General features: G+C 37.3%; 1 protein-coding gene across 3 annotated transcripts in view; it reads right to left on the reverse strand.

Annotated features, from left to right (window-relative positions):
- PIP4K2A (phosphatidylinositol-5-phosphate 4-kinase type 2 alpha) overlaps window positions 1-19,589 on the reverse strand; it is a gene marked incomplete at both ends in the record, with an annotated part of 97,576 nt that overhangs the window by 15,596 nt on the left and 62,391 nt on the right. For all 3 annotated transcript variants that reach the window (XM_079538402.1, XM_079538401.1, XM_079538403.1), the window contains 2 exons: window positions 1,759-1,905; window positions 14,359-14,511. In XM_079538402.1, coding sequence (XP_079394528.1) covers window positions 1,759-1,905; window positions 14,359-14,511 — 300 coding nt within the window. The remainder of the gene's footprint in view (window positions 1-1,758; window positions 1,906-14,358; window positions 14,512-19,589) is intronic.

Raw genomic sequence — 19,589 nt, forward strand, 5'->3', positions numbered from 1 at the left:
TCCAACAAAAGTCTATGATATTTTAGTTTACTGATTTACTTATAGCGTTTTCTGTGCTCTACCTGCCTCCAGAACTATTGGGTCTGGACAACGATCAGCAGAAAACCAAATAAGGAAAAAAAGATTTGCAATAGTAAAAATTTTGGAGGTTGTGAAGTTTAACACTGAAGTAATCTTAAGAAAAAGTCTCAGCGGACAGGAAAATACCTTTGAAATCCTATGCTGATCCATAGTGGAGACTTTTGGCTAAGCTGGTGTCAGAAATGCCTACAAAAAATGGAGTCTGAACCTGTAACTGCAAAAGCTGTATCAATGAAATTAAGAAAAAAACTCTTTATAATCTTAGCAGTGTCATTATGCATATGCTGGGGGGCAGTAATTTTCAAGAACAATATGACACTGATGCTGAATTTAAACTGCAAGGGAAGTTTATCTTTAAGGCAATTTTGCCTAGCTGGACAAACTGAACAGTGTACAGAAGCATTCACAGAGGTAAGCAGCAGCAAATGCAGTGCTGCTTAGACCAATGGTAAGAATGTATTATATGCTATTTGGTTTTTGGTATTGTGCTTTTGCCCCATTTTTTAATGCATATGGTCATTATGATGCTCTAAAATATATGTAGTTCTCTCAAATTTTTGGAAGTTACTCGTTTCCCATTCAGGACTGAGATCAGTCACTCATTCTTAGTGGCACTTTTGGAGAAAATCCTCCAAAAAAAGGCAACTTATGATTGAATATTTGCTTTCTGCACTAGTCACCTCATGCATCAACTAGGATATTTCAAATGAAAAACAGCTAAAATCTGAGAGGGTAAATTCAAAGAAGAGCAAAAACAAAATTAAAAACATCTTTCTTCTGTAAGCTCTGCCAAGTACTAAAAACCATGAAGTCAACAGTCAGGAAATCAGTTCTCATAGATGAGGTTCAGTCAACTATACAACCAGTTCCTAGGTAAATTCCTAGGAATGGTTGCTGCAACATGTAGCATTACAAACCTCTTAATATAGAGCTGAATAAATATCTTAAAATAAGTATGCAGATGCATGTAGTGATTCAACACAGAAATTAAATGCATTAGAAAGAAGTAGGTTTCTAAGGGAGACTTTATGGAGGAAATAAAAACAATCCCTTATACAGAAAGACCATGAATGTATTTCAGGCCTTTATTCTAAGTGCTGTATATTAAATATCAGCGAAATTACATTTTAGAACAAAACTAAAACACACCTTATGATAACAACAGAAGAAATTCTGTATTTTAAGAGCAATTCTCTTTTTCTCAGAACTATTTTTAAATTGTAGAAGGAAATATGAACCTTCTGTAGAAGTGATGTACTTTGTAGTAGCGTTTTGTTGGTTTAAATAATGACATCATGTAGTCATTTTATGTAAGTCCTCTACACAGTCAGCTGTGGCCTTCCATAATGTTGAGAAAAGCCTACAGTAAGCAGAATTCTGATTTTTCTTGTGTGAAGTGCTTCACCCTTAGCCATTAGTTATATACAACAATATTTCTGGTAAAATCACTCCATTTAAAATATGCACAACACAGAAAAATATTTAGTTTCTATAAAATCATTTTTCAGCTTTTCTAAGCTTAGATGCAGAATTACACCAGCTCATCATGATTATTATATAACACAGGTTTAAATTCATTAAAATTTTGAGCAATCTTCAATCAACAGCAGAATCTAGCATTTACATTTATGATTTTCAGGTACTTTGTCAGTTATTTTATCTGCAGTTATTTCTCACCTTTAAATCATATTTTCTATAAACAGACAAACGATGGCTGAAGACATTCCTTGTAACAATCATATATATTTCAACTCCATCCACAGTGAGCCGGTACATGCCCAAAAACTGGGGAAGAAGTGTGTTCCCATGACATTCCACGATAAACTGCAGAAGCAAAAAGAAAAAACAAGAATGAGGAGGGATAGACAGGATATAAATTTGTACTCGCGCATTTTCTAAGGGAAAACAACCAGAAACAACACATCTACTTCTCAAACATATATTTGGGTGGAGACAAACCTTTGAAAAATCACGCCAAAACAAAGCCCTGCATTTAGGCTCAGCGTTTAAAAAATAAAACCATGAACTGCTTAACTTGTAACTTCTCCAGACGATGTCACTGGAAGAGCAGGCTGTGTGTGACAGATCAGTCCCTTTCTGTGGGCCAAAAGTGCACCTCATGTGTATTTGGTATTGGTGTAAAAAAAAAAAGAAATAGTTTTTCAAACGTCACAATACTTTACAGTATTTTAGTTATCCCTTATTTAATCTGTTCCTCCATCCTCAATATGAGGACCATTTATGGTGCTGTCACCAGCAACAGGCATTATGTACTACCACCAACTGTCTCCTGGCACTTTGCTGCTCAGAGCTGAGCAGTGACGTATAAGGACCTTTTTTAATTTAGGAATTATTTCATTTCCTTAAGGATGCCATGTTACATTACAAACATGCTATCAAACTTGGAAAGTTTCACCATGTGCACCTGAAGCCTGACTTTATTTATTTTCTTAAATTTAAATCATCTGCCTTTTAAACAAGTTCAAAGTACTACTGAGTGACCATCAGAAGAAACAGCAATCTAAGTACAGACTACATTGAAAATGAGAAGTATTGAATGAATATTTATTCTTACAATAAAACTGTCCATACTGTATTAATACTAAAACCAACTTGAACATATTCACAGCAATTTTGTGGAATCAAGGAAAAGTTCAGCCACAATGAAGTAGAAAAGCCATCAACAGCTTTCCTTTTTCTGTTATTACCAAGTACCAAACAGACAAACTCGGAGAAAATTTAAAAATTCAAGCCCTTAATGGAGAACAACTTTTAAATTATTTTGAATACTGAAACCTCTGTTTCTTTTGTGACAAAGTGACCTGTTAGTAGAATACATCACACCAAAATACAGGAGACTTTAGAACAAGGTGAAAGAATAAGCCATTAGAACTGTTTGACAAAGGTAATTAGTGTTTGCTGACAAATAACACAACCAAAGCTCTTAGAACTCTGAAGATTTCGCAATTTTTGGCTCTGTTAGCTTTAAGGAATTTCTTTCAATAATTTTACATTGGAACCTGCACAGACCAATACAGACTTTCCTTTTTTAAATGGCAAAAATCTAAAATAGATTTTAAGGAAGATTTAAGCACCCTGAAAACAACCCTTTGTGACAAGAATCAAAGTGAGCAATCAACAAAGCTTAAAACCACTGCCTATGAATAGAATAAAATTTAGACTAACAACTCAGACACACCAGCTTTAAAAGTTTAGGTTATAACAACATTTTCTGTCTGCCCCACAGCTTTATTGGAGGTTACAACCCATATACAAGCCACAGATGCTGCAGTCTAGCATTGTAAGCTCAAATCCCCAAATGCAAAGCAGTCTGATGGCCCCAAAGGCAATTTCAGTTCTAAGAGTGCACAAAGATTATCATCCTGCATCTGAGAAACACTTTAGTTCTTAACAGATACTGAAGTAGAGTTGTTGCATTAAAGGATTTCTGGCCACAGGACTGTGTACCAGATACACAGCTCATTTTGACCACCAGTAATTTTTACAAAAGATCTGATCATAAAGAGAAATTATAACCCTTAACGTGAAGGTTACAGAAAACATATTTAAAACAGTAATCCCTGTTATTCAGGCTGCACTGCCTACATGGTTATAAATATCAACCATTTGGCATATATCCTAAAGGCTGATGTCTTCCTAATGCTTTAGAAGGTGTTAAAGGTTGTTCTCAGAACAGCACTCCTTAAATGATTTCCTGTATACAATGATTAGTTTCTACAATGATGATAAAACAAATCTACCTTCCAAGAAGAGTTTACTGTCACAGAATTTCAGGCCACTCAATTTTTTAAAAAATCCCATCCATTTCAAATATTACAGCTCTTGCCTATGGAATCTGAACTCCTGTGCAGTACAAGGGAAACTGTTATTCAAGTTTTCCAGATAGGGGAATTGAGATGCAGAAGAGTTATGGAGTGTGTGCCACATGAAGGAACAGACCTAGGCATCTCAAGGACCAGGCTAATCCCTGCCCGTCCAGTTGCCTTTCCACCAGCTTGACACTTAAATTGTCTCTTCAATGCTAGATATTGCTAACTCTTCTCATATTAACCTTGCTGGTGCTGAGTATACCCACCTGTAAAACAGCAAGGCCCTTAACAAAGAATATGGACAACACACTCCTGTAACAGCATAAAACAAATCCTTTGGTTAGCAGTATACAGCCAACTCCCAAACTTTTCTTTAATATGAGCCATGGGGAAAGGCAACTAATGAGAGTAGCTTAAATCCTATTTGTAAATTGTCATTAGCCACTTGCCAACACTGCTGTTTCATTTTAATATTTTGCTAACAAGTCTTCTGAAAAGTCCATGTGACTAGAATGGATCACAGGACATGAAACACTCTGCTAGTATTTGCACCTTATCTGGCAAAAAAGGACTTGGGTATATTACTGCAGATTGCTAAGAGACCTTCCCAAAGAAGATCTTATACTGCAGCCATTTACTCCCACTCACTGACAACTGTGTAGACTTTGTGCTGTTTGCTTTCAGAATCTATAAGGTTTGTCTAGAACTTCCTACCTTTCAAACTATCAATCCCCCATATCTGCATCATAGAGGAGGCAAAATGTGTCCTCTGTTTGGGTGGGAGCCCAGCAGGACTTGCACTAGTGACTGTGGTTGGCAGATTTTCAATTTGCCCATCTTGATATAAATGAAGTAGCAATTTAGTCACCTCAAGGTGTTTTTTAGGAATGATTTCCTGAAGTTTCCCGCTCACAGCTGGAATGAAAGTGAGCCTAGAAAATAAGCTGGAACATCAGCTTAACAGAATTTAACTGCTGAATTTCAATGGAAGAAAAGATTTCAGACTTTATGTTAATTCTTTCTAAAAAGAGCATTAAAATATTTCTATCAAGCAGCCTTGCTAAATAAATCTGTAACACTTAGCCGGTACATTTACAAGTCCTTATATGCAGTAACAAAATCCATTTTTAAAGAGTGCTAAAATAAACACCCTATCATATTTTCTTATTAATTCAGACAATTTTCATTTTTCTGCACAGCATGAGGACAATATTACCATTAACAAAATAAAGTATTGTCAGCATGTTGACACATTCTATCAGCTGTGCAGCACAGTTTTCAAATATGTAATTTTCTGAGCTCTCCTGAATCCCATGCTTAAAGCTGAAAATAAGAAATTCTTTATGACCTTACATTCTCATTATTCTTTGTACAAATATGGCTTCAAAATTCCTTAATAAGAACAGAACTTATGCTACCTCATTTTACATTACAAATATGACTCTTAGCTTCCTCTTCTTGGTAATGTTAGTAAGCCATCAGGATGACCAAAAGATAACGAAGTGCATACAGCTGTATTGGTAAATACTCTCTGCCATTTCTGGCTAGTTTTGAAAAAATACAGGGTAAAATTCTCGTTTTTGCATTTTTCTCTTCTGGAAGATCATCTGTGGAATGAGTTTGACATGAATGAAGACTAGTTCCTCCAAGTGCAACGTAATCTGAACATGATCACTGGATGTGATTATCTAGGCAGCTTATCTGCTACCAGGAACAATATTCTTGATAATGCTACGATAAGATGAGTCACTGGGCTTGCTGTGTCTTCTGGAAGTGCCCTGAACATCATCAGTGACAGAATTTTAAATACACTAAATACGTAAGAAACAGCTACTGGTGAATTCCCTGTAGCCAAATTCATCCTGCCATTTGGTGTAGCTAAATATCTGCCTAATGAATCTTCTCATCATTCAATGAACTTCGGCAACACTTTTCCAGTAACAATTCCAGTCCATGGTGGTCTGTCCCACTTGCACAGGTTGAATTCCCATGAATGCCCATGTTAACTAATTTTTTATCTTGATTCACACAAGGAGCCAGCAGAAGGGCTTTCCCCAGCTCTGTTTCTTAGCAAATCTCCCACAGATCTTATCGCACTGGGACACCTAGAGAGTCAGGGTCACAGTTACATGCAATGTACTCTTTCTTGAGAGTTTTCATTTAAATAACAGAATATGATACTGCCTTGCTCTGCCTTTTCACCTATCCTTCCCCTTCTTTTTGTGGTACACACAGAGGGACTCAGGAAGAAACAGGGAGGAAAATGAAAAGCCTCGCCACAGATAACCCAAAGACATGCATGGAGGATGACACAACCTTAAAGCTCTGCTTTAGGATGGCATTGGCTTAATATTAGCCTACTTCAGTGCACATTCCTGGACACTTAGTCCCCACCTGCTTTTCTGGGATAGACTTCAGCCTATATGGCTGTCATCGTATTTAGGACAAAACTGCATTTAGCTTGCAGTAATGATTTTCCATCTATTTACGATTATCACCTTTTCTCCAGCCTCCCACTGAATACCTTGTGCTATTCTTCAGCTTCTGAATCATGCACTCTAGGTACTATTTCCACTTCTTACACTTGATTGTCTGTGATTTTTTCCTTTCGCTTTTCTTCCTGTTTTTTTCACATTTTTTTCCTCTGCAAAAGCTAAGGTCATATTTGTGCTGCTTTTGTTTTCTCCTTTATGATTCTGTTTTTCCTTTTTAGCTTCTTTCATCTTTCCTTCTCATCCAGTTCAGATCACTGCTCTGTTTCCTGCCTGTGGAAAATGGGCAGTTTCTCCCCTTAACCAACATGCTGCATCTGCTATTCACCACTTCTGTCAGTTGCCATAGAGACAGGCAGGCAGTGCAACGGGTAGCAGTTCTGCATTTATTACCTGTGTAAGAAAGAGGACATGCAGTTGGCAGCCCCCTATAGAAACCTGCAGTATACCCACACTTGTGGTAAGATTTATACTTGAAAGCTTGTATACTTACAGATCCCTCTTGTTCACTTGCCTTGGGATGTCTTCCCAACTTCTTTTTCCTTACAAAAGCACTTAAAACACCTGGATGTTAGCACCAAGGAAAAAAACCACTCCTTTTGAAGTCCATTTTAATAAAGATAGGTGTGCAAAAGGTGCTGGCATTTTTTTTTTTTTTTTTTAAAACAAGAAACTCAAGTTACTTTCATTTCATTTTAAAAAATATCCACCCTGTCTTTCATCTATTCTCAGAGGGCACAGGATTGCACTGTTTTGCAAGTTTAGCTCTCTGAGAAGGACAACATATCTCGTTCAGTTTAGAAACTAGAACATCTTACAGAATTCTGTTGAACTGGCACCAATTTCTGTCCTTGGAAATATTTGTAATTTATAAACATTTATATTCTGTGTTTTATGAAAATTACTCCACAGCACTTTTGCATGGGGCAATGTATCCAAAGGACACATAAACACAGCTTGAACATATACTGAAATTAACATACTTAAGGGAGGTACAGGGTGCACCTGCTCCTTATAAATAGAGTGAAACCCTGGCAATGCATGTATCTCAAAAGACTTCACTAAGATCCCCTTTAACAGTGTCAAGGGTCTTAACTCCAGTTTTCTGATCTATGCTTTTGGGGTCTGAGTACATATTTTAACCAAAACAGCAGTAGGCTTGAAGGCGTTTCAAGTGAGTATTCCTTTTTGCTCCCTATTAAGTACTATTTAAGTGTTTAACATTAATATGCTTGATTAACTCACACAATTTTAAGTTGTTGTGCTACTTCTGAAAGTAGGTGGGGACAATACAACAATGATTTTTAAAGTATTTCAGTGTTGTCCTTTTGAGCATATTACAATGCTTCTAGCGTATTTGAGAAGTAAATGATGTTCAGCTGAATGGCTCCTGAAGAACAGCTACAAGAGCCCTGCTAATAACTGCTAATATATCACTACTATAAGCATCTCAAACAAAATGCGACTGAAAGCAGTATTTCATACTATGTACCAAAAATACCGTAGTAGTAGAAACTGCCTAGCATAGAAACTTACAGCAGAACTCCATGTGTCACACATGCCTGCATTTACCACAGCACTTAGAAATGTAGGTGGTTCTTGTCTAGGCTAATTAGTTTTTAAATGTAGATAGAAAGCTGGATCTGGAGTTTATATTCTTCATAAATGACAATAAGTTTTGCAACTTTAAGTATGGAGGAAGGCTTTATTCCTCCCATTTGTTTAGGCCAGAAGTGGTATGCTCAGTTGTTTACTTTCCCCCAGGATTTTTTTTTTTTTTTTTCAGATTTGCAAGAAAAAAATAGAAAAGAAACAAGCTCTAGTATTCTTACTCAGTACTGCAAACATCAGACCCATGTGATGAGTTGACAGAAAGCATCAATGTTGAGACTTGAGTATTCACCATCTGTCTGAGTCTGTAGGCCTGAATGCCACTACCGAAAAACCAAGCATCACATTGGACGGGATAAACAGAGTCTAACTCACAGTTTCTAACTCACAGTTTCAGATAGTAACTACAATTTACAACTGTCAAAACTGCTACTTACAGTTCAACAGTTTGAAGCTTGAATTGCTATATATACTTGTACGCTGTTTCTATAGTAACTTCTCCTGGTATTCCTTCAAACTTGATTCAGTTTTAGTTATTTATACATCTCCAGTATGTAGCCATAGACTTGGAATTTGATAATTTCATTTTTACTGTTGATCACTAAAAAACCCCAAAAACTATAAAGTACTAACAACACAATAACCTAGGAGGCACGTAACTTGTCATTTTGAAACATCCCACCCAACATTACAAGAGCAGCTCTACCTGGAAAACAGAAAGCTCAGTCAAACTGACTTATTTTGTTTTCCCTCTTAAGTTACCAGCCACCTGCTTCCTGAAAAAAGCCCAGTTTCCCTAAGCTGTGCAGTCATGACCATTATATGAGGGTTGCTGTGAAAGTAATGCCTCCTATTTTATGATGTTGACCCACAACATCATAAAATAGGCGGATATTGGTTGCATTGGCAGTAGAGGTGAAACCTTCCTACCAATATCCCATTACATTTTGTTGCCATGTGACAGATGGCAGCAGAGGGGCAGTCTGACAGAACAGTGTCTGACATGGGAGTGCATATGAAGCAAAGGTATGGAATTGAATCCCTCCACGCGGAAAAAATTGAACCCATTGACATTAATCAACGCCTGCTGAAACCAAACAGTGGATGTGAGCACAGTGAGGCAATAGGTGGTGCTTTCAGCAGTGGTGACAGTGAGTCACCTCCACTGGTACAGATTTTCATGAGTGTGGCACGCAGGCTCTTGCTCACTGCTGGAGAAAATGCATAGCTAACGGTGGTGACTGTGCTGAAAAATAGCATTTTGTAGTAGAGAATTTGCTTTATCGAATAGTATTATTGTAGTTTCTGTAGAAATAAATAGGAGACTTTACTTTCAAAGCAACCTACATAATTTTCGTTAATTAAAAACAAGGCATTCTACACTTGATATTTTTAGTCTTACAAGTGTTAACATGTTGTGCACAATTCCCACTCCTTTTAGAAGCATCTAAGTATACAGGTTGCATAACTATAACCACAGTTCTTCACAACTGAAAAGAACAGAGCATTAGAACTTCAGACAAACAAAGAGAGAAAGGACAAAAAAAGATAGGTTTGTGGACAATAAACATCCAGTTTCTGATGAAAAAAAAACACCCAAACCTTTATTTCTATTTTCTAGTGGCAGTCTACGTGTCTAATCTTTTGGTGACTCACAAAAAATCATCATTACTTGGAGTTGGATTTCAAAAACGTTCATGGGAAAACTGCTCTGCCACATTTCTCTGCCGAACCCACCAGCTCCCAGATGCCTTGTCTTCTTTGCTTAAAGATAGCTACCCCTCTTGTATGTACTGCTGAGAAACTCAGGCAGACCGGGAAAACATTTGATAAGGCTTGTTTTGTCCTAAGCAAGGAGGAGGAGAGAGACACTGTCAAGGTCTAGAATGATTCCATCAGTTTGGAGCTGTAAGCATGAGTAAGATCACTGGTGAGTAAATATGGTTTAAATGAAACTCATTCAGAGTTTCAGCCTGCAGAATAAACGTGAGATGAGTCTGTAGAGAAGTTAAAAAAAAAAAAAAAAAAAAAAAAAAGCCTGAGAAAGAGAAAAGAGATGATCTGTCATAAATAGTAGAAATTTTGCTCATCATCATGCCAAAAGTAACTGGATAATAATTACTGCCTTCCTGGACAGATGAAAGAGGGTGCAAAAGTCCAATTGTTCAAAAGTTACTGTTCAGAATGGATAGAGGACCAAAGTTAGGTACTTCGGGGATACCAGATCTTTGTCAAGGGAGACTTGGAAATAAGAGAAGCATTCTTTAAGAATTCACATGAATCATCTCCCTGGTCTTCACGTGCCTGAGAAAGGTTATTCCAGCCAGGATCCCTGCACTACACAACTGGGTCTGAGCATGTCTATATGCTCCTGTCCTTGGAAAGCTGAGCCTTCCAAACATGGGTTTACTGTAAGAGCAGCCTGACACAGGACATGGAATAAGGGCATGCCACTGAAGTCCCAAACTAGTCAGATGCACTCACATTTCAGCTGTGGAGCTAATTTAACTGGGTCACAAATTTTCACACGTGAAGAATGCTGCTGGCAATCAGTGCACTGAAACAGGGGGAGAATTAATGAACAGACCTTTTCCTAAAAATGTGTCACTTTTATATGTGATTGCAAACAGCCTCATCAGCTGCAGTAACAATTACAATTCAGGAAGATAGTGGGCAATAAGCTATGTATGTAAATCAGGATTTATGCATCTTTATTACTCAGAGAGAATATGCCAGAATAAAGCTAAAATCGAGAGAACTTGTTTTGACAAAGATTTCCACAAGAATATCCAGTGCAATATCTGAAAAGTCTTGCCATCTGATGGGACCATGGAGGTACGTGTGAGTTGGACTGTGTTCTGGAAAAAGTTCTAACTGGAACAGAAGAACACACATCCAAATTACTAAACCCTTCTCTAAGTCAGGATGCCCATGTTCCAACTGCAAAGTAGGAATAGCAACTGGCCTAGGTTAATGTCTGAGTTAATTGCCCAGAATTATTTGGAAGGATGCTAGTAGGCTCAAAGCAAAACCACAGTAGGGAGCATTAAACTGTTAAGATCAAGTAAGTACCAATGGACGATACCTGGATTGAATGGTTTGTTAGTACAAGCGTAACCTAAGGGCAACTTTGTGCGATGACTTGGTAATGAGAATTATTTAAAGACCTGCTCACCAGGACAGTAGGTTCCCTAGACTTTGTCCAGCATAATAAGATATGCCTTCCTTGTCCAAAAAATATCTAGAGAAATGAGAGGACCAACTGCACCTAACAGACCACGCATTCAATTACCAGCAGCAAAACACAGGGCATGTTATCAGCTGCGTCACCACACTTAGTAAGATTTAATTTAGATTTTCTTTAACTATAACAATTTTATTCTTTTAACAGCACTTTACTGAAAAGTAAAGCACTCTCAAGCACAGAGATGAAGAGAAATACCATTCTCTATGAATCTTTCGGAAACACTACTGAAAGATATCAGACTTAAATCTATTTAAGTTACTAACATAATAAAGTGTAAGATGTTTCTAACACTACCTAAGCACATGCTTTTATTCTTACACAGATAGCAGCACATAGGCAAATAAGATGACTGCCACAGATACCATGCAAATCATTGCCACTAGTAAGCTACCTACTATGGACTCTGATGTTTTGAAAGCATGAACAATAACAGATTACAGTAATGTTTAAGTTCATTCATGCTAGCCACTTCATGGCCACTCTTGAAATGAGATGACTGTTTTGTAAAGCAGTATGACTTGTCAGCTGGATTAACAGTCTCAAAGAAATCTGGATTATTAATTGCTAATGCCAAATAAGAAATGGACCAGAGCATTAATTTTCCTGCTCTGCTTCGCAAATGAAAACTGTTTTAGATCAAAGCTAAAACTGTAACTTTGAAAATTCTAACACTCCCAAATTACAGATAATAGTTTAAATTTTCTCATTAACAAAATTGAAATTAAAAGATGGTCTTACAAAGATTTCTGACAGTGACAATATTTTGCTGTTAAAATAAGCACATGCTTGTCTCACATTTTATTTAAATAGATGTACAGCTTGCAGAGAGGAAGGAAACATCTATCTCACTGAAGGCTTCACAACAACTTGGGGCTTGAATGGAACTCACAGATCTCAAATATACAGCAGGAGAGAGAAATGGAGCTGGAAGAAGCGCTGTGAGGATGGCTGGCAATACTTACAATTCCTAACATCCCAAAATCATGCCTCTGTCTCTCTTCACTTTTAAAAGTTGCGGAAGTACAAAAAATGTAATCAGGCCTTGGTACTTTACATTCATTGGTGTTGCTTTCAAAATGTGCAAGGGCTGCTCTGAAAATAATGCCTCCTATTTTATTATGTTGGCCCTCAATGTCAGAGGCAGACGTTGGTGCTGTGGCAGTAGTCCCACCGATATTCCATTACGTTTTGTTGATGCATGACAGATGGCAGCAGAGGGGCAGTCTCATAAAATGGCATCTGATGTAGGAGTAATTGTGAAGCTTATCTGTGAGAATTGGTGGTTTATGACTTAGGAACTGTGTACAGAGCCAAATACTGGCTTTAACGCATTGGAAACAACAATGGCAATGCTGGAATATCACAAAGTTTGTGCCAGGTGGGTCCCACAAATGTTAACACAGGAACAGAAAGAACATCATGTGCCAGTTTGTCAGGACCTACTGAACCAACACGAGGCTGAAGGTGGCAGCTTCCTGAATCGCATCTCCACCAGCAATGAGACGTGGTGTCAACACTACAAGTCAGAACAGCAGACCACAAAGTGGGAGCACGTGAAGAAGAAAAAGTTCAAGACACAGCCTTCAGCAGGTGAAGTGACATGCACTTTCTTTTGGGATAAGAAAGGGGTGATCCTACTGGATTTCCTCGAATCCAGACAAGCCATCAACTCTACAGACACATCTGGCCGCTGACTAAGCTAAGGCTTGAACTTTCAGACAGGCAAGAGAAAAAGACAACCTTTCTCTGGCAACACAATAATGCAGGACCCCATGCCAGTCTGAAGACCGTGGAGTACACTGCCAATCTCAGCTGCACTGTTCTACCACACTTGTACAGTGTCGATTGGGAGCCTTCTGAATTCCAACCATTAGGGCTGATAAAAGATGAACTGATAAAAATGTGTGGGCAACATTTTCCTAGTAGCAGTGCCATCATAACAACTGTGAAACAGTGGGTCACCTCCACTAGAGCAGATTCTTATGAGCACAGCATGCAGGCTCTTGTTCACTACTTGCAAAAATACATAGCTAATGGTGGTGACTGTGTTGAAAAACAGTGCTTTACAGCCAAGAATTTGCTGTATTGAACAGTGTTATTGTGCTCTTTCTATCTGTTGTAGTTTCTCTGGAAACAAAGAAGAGGCATTATTTTTGGAGCAACCTACATAGTTTGTGATTTCTACTGAAGTGGCATACAGTATCAGAACATTATGAAACATCACAAGGCAAAACAACAGAAACAAAAAAAACCAAACATCTGAACATCCTGAAGTCTTTACCTGCAATTCCAACTCACAGATGTGAGCAGGAAGACGGAAAGAAGGAAAAAACCCACCTCCCTTTGGGCATCATATTTTAGATCATTTTTAAAAATTTCCCTGGTTTATGCAGCTTTAGAGCTTATTCAAACAGATCTGGAGCTAAGGAAGTTAGCACTGACTTTTATTAAGCCTTCTTGTATTTCCCAGGTTCTGCTTCCCTCTGTACCATTCATACAAACCACACACTGACACAGCATGAAAACTGTTAAGGTTGATTTCAGGGATTTCCCCTGCTCCCTTCTGACTTCAAAGTAATTTATATAAAAGCACATTGGCAAAATCTTTTTTTTTCCAATAGCTGGAATTTTATATCAACTTTATATCAAATCTTTAAGTTCTCATGCTATTCAACATTTATTATTTTAAACCTGTAAGTACTGAAACACATTCCATGCTTAGACTGAGAAGAAAAAGATCACGTGCAGCATTCATACACTTGTGCACGGTGATCCCCAAACCAGCCTAGAATAAAATAGCTTCAAGCCTGGAGGTGAAAGCATGAGAATCTTTGTAGTAAGGAATAGGATCCTATGAACTCTGAGTTATCATCTGTACCATGCAGACATACCATCTTACTTAAAAGCTAGCTTGGATATTCAGAAGAGTGTAGCCTTATTATTTTAAGTATACCATAAAGCAGACATGCAAAAGGAAAAAAAAAATCAGTTATTCTTTTCCCATGATTATTCCTTTAAACTTTTAACACTTTAAAAAAGATTGGCATTGCAATATATGAGAAGATACTCGACATTTTGGTAAGAAATAGCATATTACCTGATGGTATTTCTTCAGTATGTTGTGCATTTCTGCTACATCTTCACTTGTTATCGTTTTGATGATATATCTTTTGTCATAAGATGTATGAAACCGGGCACCACTGCGTGCTTGGGAATCATTGGCAAGAGGTGCACTTCTTGTCAATGAGTTCTGTCAATTGAATAAAAAACAAGTGTTGTCAGACAAAAATATACACATTTTCTAACTAAAACATATATAAAACATTTGCATTTATTTTAAAGTATTTTGAACAGTCACTGAGTGGAACTCTGCCAAGCATGTAATCCCTTTAAATATTTTGAGAACCAAAGAGCGTTTGGGTGAATGTACTGACCATCAATGATTTAAAAGTCAGTGTAGATTTACTGTGCTTTGTTACATATATGCTATCAGCTTTGGGGAAAAAAATACAGAGTCATGAAAACCCAAAAGAACCACTGTTCTACACCATAATAACCAGAGGATTCAACGCTACTAACAAGTATCATTTTACAGTGCAGTAGGAGTTGTTCTTAAGCCAGAAGGACTGGCTGAATAACATAACCAAGGGAGATTTCCAAGATGTGGTACCAGAGCTATTCCAGTGATTTCACATCTAGTGTTAAGCAAGTGATATTACTGTACAGTTCCTTCTTTGGCAAAACAGACACATCTGCCTTTCTACAAGCTCAGGAGGGGAAGAACATTAAATAACTATATAATGGTCAGAAGAAAAAGTTGCTAGAGATGAGTGACCATACCTAGACTAGGGCTTGATACAACTTGTGCTCCTACACTAGCAAAAGAAATTTTTTTTCCCCCAGAAAGTTAAGCAGTATTCAGATCAGAATACTGCTTACCTTATTTGAAGGTGTGCTTATGCTTTAACTCTAGCAACAAAGGGATCTGGGATCACAAGCTCTGGAATTCCAGCAGGAACTGCACACACTAACTTGAGGAAAGTGTTCAAATTCAGTGCCAAGGAGTCAGTGCTGTTGTCAATTATTATTAAGTAACAACTGCAACCTAGAGATGAGGGCAACTGTAGCCTCCATTTAAGAAGGAGCTTGAACACATACACACACCTTCGTATTTCTGATTGCATAAAGGAATCCCACTGACTTCAACAAGCATTCAGAATGTTTAAATCCTGACCCAAATGTGAGATGCTTTCTTAAATCAATTTAGTGTGAGGTAAGAACGTTTTCCCACAAGCTTACTTCGTTCAACTGAAGTACTCAGGAGTATCAGGAATAACAGTAAATTACCTAAAAGCACACAGCCCCATAAGGTCTTATTACAATGAAAAGCTTTGTCATGACATGCAGAAGAAATAAATCTTTGCAGACTTTTCCCTGCACACTTCTAGACTCAGTGAATTACAGTCATTACCAATGTCTGTGACAAAATGTGATTCTCTGCTATTCTCTCTGTTCACTAAAGAAACAAAGGATGTGGATGCCTCCCTAATGCTTATAAATGAATAGTTTTCCTAGACTGATCAGATCAGAGATTCTAGGACAACCACTGAAGGCTCAGTTCCTGATCTGCGTTGGCTTTTGTCAGCCAACTTTAACAGGTGCAAGTGCTGCACACACTGAACTACTATGGGAATTTAAATTTTCCATACCTGTTTCCAGATGTTCCCTACTCTAATTCATTTCCCACCACTCCGTCACTGAAGTATTTTTTATGTACTGACAATGCCTACCCAAGGGAACACGTACTATAAATGGACTGAATTTTCTTAATAATACACTTCATATCAGAAGTGTATCATAATTTTAAAACTGAATCATATATTGACTTAGTCTTAGAAATCATCCTCCATTCAAACCTTCTATGTTCTAGAGTCAGAACTTGACTTTATTTCCAGGGTTTATATTTAATGTTTTTAAATGACAAACTGATCACAGAAAGTTTTCAAATGCAATGGAAATTCAGTTTCCATCACCACAAACTCTAGAAAATATGATGAAACATAATAACTATTCACAACTTTGAGAAAAGCTGAAGCATGGGTAATCATCAGTGTATCCAGTGAATTGAACTACTGCTAAATTATTAGGCTATAATTCAGTTAGCAATAATAAAGGCTACTGGGTAATTATTTGTTATTGTTCCCAGCAGAAAAAGGTGCATTATTCTGAGGTTAACTGTTCCAATAAAGCTAAAGTGTTCATCAGTAACCACACATTTCTGAACGTATTGCTCCCAGAGAACCCTAGCCTTTAAACTGTAAGCCCATGTGGTATAAATCTTGAAAGCAATTAACCTGAGGGGAACCTTAAGTTGTTGTGCTATAAAAAATTGCTCAAAAGTACACTTGTCAGTCTGCCAAGGAATCTCAGATGGAGGATGGAAAGAGGGAAGATAATAAGGAGGACCTGGACTAGCATCATTGTCCAAAATGTCAAGGGCTTCTGAGGCACATTTTAACACTTCACCAAAAGATGTGTCAGATTTAAGTGAAATTCCTATCTGCGAGTGCTCACTTAGAATGAAAAACCTGAGTGGTTTTGGTACAAATAGAAGCAGCTGACTTCCCAAAGTGTCTCTGAAACTCAGTACTGATGGCAACGTCATGACTGAGATGCAGCACGCAGGAAACGATGCTGCTCTGGACTTCCCATATGCTGAAGCTCAGCCAACAATTCTGTGCCCAATAACGCGTTTTTACTTCAGACATCACCACTGCTAATCTTACAGTCCTCTCACTTAGAACGTGTCCTCTTTGGTCTTCACAAGTACTACTTGCACTCACTCAAGTGTTAGGGCTTAAGATAAAGATCTTCCTACTTTTTAGGTACAGTATTCCTGAAAACATAACCTCCATTCATCCCATTCTTAACCAGGAATTTCTAGAATATATTAATGGAGCAACCCCCCAAAACCAAGGTACTTATTTTGGTTCTTCTTTTTATTTTTAAAAATATTTCCTGTTGGTGTGGTACCTGATGCATTTAAAAACAGACAACATAAGCAGTAAGAAATTTTGCCTTAAAAGAAATGACATATGAAAAAATAAGAGAATGAATTAACCAGTATTCCTTATCATGCTTCTTTCATTTACAATCCATCTTCACAGAGAAAAACAGAAGCTAGTCCAATTCAAACAAATTAATAAATTTAGTCATATTTTAAATCAACTGGATGAAACCTCATTAAGTCACTCAGTTTTAACTGATCCATGTCTTTTCCTGCAATAGTTGTTTTTCTAATGGAAATGAAATCCGCTTGATTGCCAATTATAATGACAAGTTAATTTGCAAATACAGCTATCATATTGAATATGTTGCTAACAATATAATGTATACATAGACAATTATTTAGTACACAATCTACAGCTTCTCAATGCTTTGATACATCAGAAATGGTATGCATATGTTTTTGAGTAGATGGCTATTCTCTTTCTAGTTATCTATATCAAGTTTAATTAAGAATGCATGTAACTATCATTTTACCATGTACATAATTAATTTGTTACAACAAACCAAACAACACTGTACTAAGCAGCACAATTCTATACATGCACAGGTAACTCAGATGCCTTCCCTGCAGTACTCCAAATCTATTAATGAATTAAAGATCAGATGTTTAAACATTAAACATGTTTAAGATAAGAAAACCCATTTAATTAAAATCATTGACACTTTGTTTTTACTAACTCCATTCCTGTAGAAACTCTCAATACAATGCTCTTTTCAGATACAGAATATAGTTCATCTGAACACTGAAAGAAGGTGGAACACAGTGTTTAAGATTAATGATAACTGCTGTGTGTTCTTTTGATTCATGCATAAATTTAATTAATAAGTACATTTTTAAAAGCTGAAAAATTAAAACCAATGCCATTATATTGGGCTGAATAATAATAATTTATTATTACTTTCTTGTGCTGATAATATATGGTTCAGTTTTGTCTGTGGACAACTTTGTCATGTTTCACATTCACTTCTGTGAATAGAGGAAAGTTCAAATTCTTTCAAAAGCAAAGCCTCCATGTATCACACAAAATGTCCTACCTTCCAACTATACTAATTCTACTGCTTTATAATAAGAAATCAGTCTTCAATAAAATACACAATACAGTTGCATGATCATCACAACAAAGAATCTTTGAAAAGATGACAGCAATTAGTCTGCACCTGATAAACTATTAGTAAGTAAATTAATGAGCAAAAGATAAAACCAGAAGAGCTCATGGGATTCAAAGCGGAAACGATATGGCTACTTAAAAATACTTCTAAAACACTATCATCCACCCATTTTATGTAGGTGAATCTAACTTACCTGACTGACTCAACACTGTTCTGTATATATCAAACCATTCTGAATCCCATTCAACCCTGCCAAATGCTAACAAATGAATAGCACGTCTATTAGAAGTGGAAGAAACTCTGTGCTGGAAATTGCATCTCTTATAAGTTAGCACAGAAGGCTGGCCAACAAGGTCTCGCGTAAGCCCCTCTGATGCACAGCCAGTAGTTAAACTCGTAACTGGTAAGAAATCTCAGACAGAACTGTCAGTAGCACCACATGTGACCTCTGGTATGCACTGTCTACCACAAAGCGTGGACAAATTGTGGAACTTTCTCCTTTGGAATTACATATTAGCCCTGTAGTATGTATCTAGATAAGGACAAGACTTAAACTTATTTTGGGTTTGTCTAAGCTCGGTTTTTAAGAGAATCACCTTTATCTTAATGCAGACAATAATAAGAAAGTCATCCTGTAGTGGTGATTAGACTGAAAATATGCATTTATTTGAACTGTACTGCTCTGTAGTTGAGACTATTATCAGATGCACTGCACTGACTTCTCCCGTCAAATGCAGTACAGTCTTGGGAGGCAATATTGGACACAACAGCACTGATAAACTTCAGTGATGCTATGTGCAAAAAGTGAGCAGAACAGGATAATAAATTGCACTGTTGACATCCATGTGCAAACAGGTCGGAAGAAAAGCTGACTCAATGTGCCTAAAAAAAAAAAAGCAGCACAGGGCGCTTCCTCTGCTTTCCTGTTCAGCAGTGATCTCATTAGGCAGGACCAGCATGGTGCCCAGCTGGAAAACCTCATTCTTAGGTGAGACTTCCATGTGGGATCGAGAAGGAAACAAAGAATGAAAATTAAGTATCTCCCTTTTCTGAAAGGAAAATACAAGAAGGGCTGAGGGAGGATGAAGGAGATGCAGGAAGAGATAGATGATGGCTAAAACCTGATTGGGTTCCCTTGGGCTCTCTTTC

This window comes from Tetrao urogallus (genome assembly GCF_951394365.1).
Source record: "Tetrao urogallus genome assembly, chromosome: 7".
Taxonomy (NCBI): Eukaryota; Metazoa; Chordata; class Aves; order Galliformes; family Phasianidae; genus Tetrao; species Tetrao urogallus.